Genomic DNA, 5,248 nt, shown 5'->3' with positions numbered 1-5,248 from the left:
CATCTACCACTGCTGCCAAGACCATTCAGGTGTTGAGAAACATTTTTGCTGCACATGGGTTGCCAGATGTTCTGGTGTCGGATAATGGTCCTCAATTTACTTCTACTGAGTTTCAGGGGTTTCTACAAGCCAACATGATCCGCCACGCTGCTTCGGCTCCTTTCCATCCTTCCACCAACGGTCTGGCTGAACGGATGGTTCGCGTCGCCAAGGACGCCCTCAAGAAACTGACTTACGGCAATTGGCATCACAGGTTGGCTGACTTTCTTCTAGCCCATCGTACTACTCCGTGCACTGCCACGGGTAAGTGCCCGGCCGAACTCCATTGGGGTCGTCGGCTCGTGACTAAATTGGACAGGCTGCATCCGGAGCGTGTAGCTTCACAGGTGTCTCAGCCACACCCACCACGGGTCCTGCATGAAGGTGATCCTGTCTGGGCCAGGAATTACGGGCCTGGATACCTCTGGGTCCCGGCTGTGGTCTGCAAGGTCTCGGGGCCTCTGTCCTACGAGGTGTCTTTGGAAGACGTCCGCGTTCTTCGCCGCCACATTGATCAACTACGTGTGAGGCGGGACTCGCCTAGGGTTCCTCCTCAGTCTCCTCTAGGGGGGGAGGAGGAATGGGAAATGCATTCTGGGAATCAGGATCAGCAGCCAACAATGGCTGTGGAGGGCAACACGGGTACACAACACCCACGTTCTGCAAGTGCTCCAAGTAGGAATTCATGGGGCAGGGGGCAAACAGACACCCCCACATGCGCTCCAGCCTGGGAGTCACTCCGGAGGTATACTAACTATCCACACTTCACCAACAATACTCCAGATATGGAGACTGATTGGGAGCATACTCACAACTCACAATATACAAGAGAGCAGGCACAACAAGGAGGGAACATGTCCTTTTCAGCAATGGCTCACAGAAGGATGTCCCCACGTATTAGGGCTAACAGGGAGGTATCCTTGGACCCTATCACTACAGAAAGGAGCCAGGAAAATTACACACCTTCAGGGAACGTTGAGATGAGTTCAGAGGGTCTGGAAAACTCCATAGGTGGTAGGTCAACCAGGTATAGTGAACAGCAGAGTCCTGACTTCACGAGCCTAGGAAACAGGCAGGAAAGGCAGGCAGAAGTCATGAGACAGCCACAAGGTAATTCACCTAGCATGGAAAGCAACCGGGAAAACAATACAAGTTCCCCAGTTCCGAGAAGGTCACTACGGGTAAAAGGCCCTCCCAAATACCTTGCAGATTACGTAAGGTGAGCAAGTATATAGCAACTTGAACTAGAGGTTCAGACTGGTTGACTTGTGGAAACGGGGTTGGGGCACATTGGTTCTCTGAACGACAGAACGGCCCCATATCTCACACACACTGTAAAATTATTGCAACAGTTAGTAATACACACTTTACCATGGTGGTGTCCATGTTGGGCGCAGTATTATTTTATCTAGGGGGGAGGGGTGTTGTGTCCCGAGCCTGCAGAAGCAGGCTCGGGACGTTGCAAGAGTCCCGGGCATTTGCAAAAGCTGCCCGGGACCAGACTGAGCGGCGCCGGCCTTGCACGCATGCGTAAGGCGGGAAAAGACCGCCTTGTGATTGGTAGGAATTGCCCGGGAATCAGAGGGTATAAATAGAGGCCTGCGTGCCTCTGCTTGGGTTGTTCGTTGACTGTAGTCAGAGAATAAAGACATGTTTGGAAATGCATTGCTTCGTGCGCCATTATTCTCCGGACTTAACAATATTAATTGTAGAAATTAATTATCATTGATTTTTTTAAATGTATGAACCCAGACAACACACTGTTCATGAAGCACTAAAGATTGTTATTGTAAAAAATTAATAAAATATATTTAAAAAAACAAAAACAAAGAGTCCAGTTCCACTCATGGGTACGCTGGGGCAGTTTGTAGCAACTTCACATAGTTGAATCAGTTTAAAACAGGCAATCCAGAAATTTTTTTACATTCAGAAGTAAAATTTAAAATGATGGTCATTTAAAGATCAGGTAGAATGATAGAATACTTTTTATGTCTCATGTAAAATATTGTAGGACTTTAAGACCTTTCACTAAAGCAGGAGAGGCAAGAAGCTGGTCTGTTTACACTGGTGTGTTCCTTCAATAGGAATAAACTGATTTTAGAGTTATCCCTGAAAGCGACATCTGGTAAAGAACAATTTTCATTACCTCTTCATCCAATTCGTCCTCTTGTTTCTAATCCGATAAAATAACATTTCCTGAAGCACTAAGTAGGCACAATCTTCATTGAGGGGTCCTTTGTGGTCTCTGAGCTTGCTTGTTTTCTTGAAGATATTTCAGTACCCAAACTAGGTAACATCACCACTGCTAGTAAGAAGTGAGATTTGTTGCCAGTTTAATTCAAACATGAGCTACAAATATTCTCCTTTATTGGTACAATCTTTATTTTGCTGTTTCGAGGGAGCATCTGCTTTAGATTCTTCCCCAAAGTTTTCACAGCCTTTGCACCTGCCTTTACTCAGTGTAAATGTTGCTAGGTTAGTTAGCTGTATCTCGGGATTCCGTCCCGGAGAATGAGTTCCCTATAAGAAAGTACACATTATACTTTTGAAGAAAGCCGTTATTTTGATGGCGTTGATCACCTTGAACCAAGAGATGGCGCCACTGCCCCATATATTCACGCACCATAACTATGTTTACTTCCTAATGGTAGCGGGATCCTCCTCTTCCTCTTCCGGGCCTACAGGACGGAAGAAGAGAGGCGGCGTGGTTCTAACTGGGCGTCGCGTGGATCAAGTATGTGCGCTGTTGTTTCTGCCCGGGTTTTTCTTTCCTAATGGCGAAAAGAGGAGGCAGGGAGGCAAAGCAAAGGGAACATCATCTTCCGTTGCAGGAATGTTCAGCATAGCTTCTCTCGATTCATGTCCCCCAATTATCTTGTAACGCAATTCTCCTCTTGTGCGGCCACCCTGGCACGGTTGTTCTCAGCGCACCTAAGGGCGGGATGGCCGCGGCGGTTCTTAGGAGGAAACAAAGGATTCAATCCTTTCTCTAAGCTGAACCCCCTCGAATCGCTTTCGTCTGAAAAGTTTAAGAAGGTTGCATCAGAAAAGCTGCGACTCTAAGAGAAAAATCGAGTTTACTCTCATTCCTTGTGAATCCTGTAGCTTGGAGTTTTTAGTTTTCTTGCTAAAAAAATTAAAAACCTTGACCTAGACTAATTTATTGACACGGGCATTTGGAGACGCGCGAAGTGTAAAACAGTTTACAGGGTTAAACCTACTGAGTGGACTTATACAAAAAAATTGCAAGCAGCATTACAGGATTTTTTAAAAAACTAATTTGGCACTCCGAATTCTTTGGGAGTTGCAATCCATATGCATATGAAAGAGTCTGAAAGAGGAAGGCCTTTAAATTGTCTAAATTACAATCCTGTTTGCTTCTACTAATAGAAGGGTATCCAGTTATATGTTATGAAGATCCATGCATAAATTCATGCAACGCGTTGCATAGTTGCAAAATTTAAAATTGCTGTATTTGGAATGATGGCTATATTCCTTCACCTTGCTTTTTAGTCACATATTCTGCACAAAAATGTACATTTAACACAAACTAATTTGAACAATTTGCGGCATTTAATTTCTGCCACAGCAGTTTTGAAGTCATTTGTTCATACAAACTGGTAGGACTTTGCATGATTATATTGATAATTATAATGATCATTAGAATTAATAAGGCAGAAATGCAGAATAGGAGGGTAGGTCTTGAGATCGTCTTGCTTCCAAGTTTATCCAAGGTAGAAATCAAGCAGCAGCAAATGCTACTGGGGTACAATCATTCTAATAACTGTTGGATATGCATTCAATTTTTCTGCTCTGATATATTAGAATAAAGGATTATCCCTCTTAATTGTGTGTTGTTTGGTTTGATCAGAATAAAAAAATGACCTTTGGGTTGTGATTCTTCCAAAGCTGGGAGGAAAGACAAAGTTCAGTGTCTGCAAGTTGCCTTCTTTAACTTGGTTCCTTCCAGATAAGTTCAGCCACAAAGACTGCCACTAAATCCAGCTTATTTGGATGGCATTACATCCAAATGTGTATTGAAGATTATGATGTTTTTTCTATATAATTATATTGATCCTGTATCTAGAATCATTATAGCTTGTTGAAAATTTTATATTGCCTTGTGGGCATCTTATCAGTAAAATAGAATTTCAAAATGTCATGAGAAATTCAGTTTTGATGTACCTGGTTTTTCACTGATATTGAGTAATGATGGAAAATATCTTGGCAGGATGAGTAATTTAGTCCAGGGCTGAGCCACCCTTTAGCTCTACAGCTGTACTTTCCTATATAGTGATTTTTGTATATTTCTTTGAGACAAAGGTACAAAATCATTCAGCAGCATGATTTCATAATTTTTTTAGGTATATAAAACTATAGTTTACAAAACCCAGTGCAAACTATCTAGAAAAAATAGACAACACAGGTAGTCCTCAACTTACAAACGTTTAGCGTTTGAGGTTACAACAGCACTGAAAAAAGTGACTTATGACCTTTTTTCACACAACTGTTGGAGCATCCCCTGGCCATGTGATCAAAACCTGGGGACTTGGCAACTGGATCATATTTATGATGATTGCAGTGTCCCGGGGTTATGTGATCACTTTTTGTAACCTTCTGACAAGCACAGTAAATGGGGAAGCCAGATTCACTTAACAACCGTGTACTAACTTAACAACTACAGTGATTCTCTTAACTGTGGCCAGAAAGGTTGCAAAATAGGGCAAAACTCATTTAACAACTGTTTTGCTTAGCATCAGAAATTTTGGGCTCAGTTGTGGTCGTAACTCAAGGACTACCTATAAATCCAGCCCCACACATATATATGTGTATCATTGTTTTCTTCTTGTAGAATAGTATTAATTTGGCTCCTGGCAACCAAACTATAGCCCTTTTCTGGTCTAGGCTCTAAAACAGTGGTAGTCAACCTGGTCCCTACTGCCCACTAGTGGGCGTTCCAGCTTTCATGGTGGGCGGTAGGGGTTTTGTCCGATACTGAAGCACTTTCCTTTTTTTTTAATTTAATTGACTTTTTAAAAAAAATTCATAACATTATTTAAAAACATTTTCATTAGGTTTTCATAAAATTCCCCGTGACAATTTAAATTTCTGAATATATACTATTTGTATTGCCCGCGCATAAGTTTAGTTCACGTTACGTACGTGAAATTAAATGGTGCTATAGTGCGACTGCAAACAAAAGAGCCTC

The 5,248-nt window shown here is 42.5% G+C and overlaps 1 protein-coding gene across 1 annotated transcript in view; it reads left to right on the top strand.

Moving 5' to 3' along the window:
* The first annotated feature begins 2,632 nt into the window (after positions 1–2,632).
* GEMIN8 (gem nuclear organelle associated protein 8) overlaps positions 2,633–5,248 on the top strand; it is a 112,886-nt gene continuing 110,270 nt past the window's right edge. Inside the window, exon 1 of the mRNA XM_015831915.1 lies at positions 2,633–2,773. Coding sequence (XP_015687401.1) covers positions 2,633–2,773 — 141 coding nt within the window. The remainder of the gene's footprint in view (positions 2,774–5,248) is intronic.

This window comes from Protobothrops mucrosquamatus, unplaced genomic scaffold (genome assembly GCF_001527695.2).
Source record: "Protobothrops mucrosquamatus isolate PMUCROS unplaced genomic scaffold, P.Mucros_1.0 scaffold_288, whole genome shotgun sequence".
Classification (NCBI taxonomy): Eukaryota; Metazoa; Chordata; class Lepidosauria; order Squamata; family Viperidae; genus Protobothrops; species Protobothrops mucrosquamatus.
This window is presented reverse-complemented; position numbering and strand designations above follow the sequence as displayed.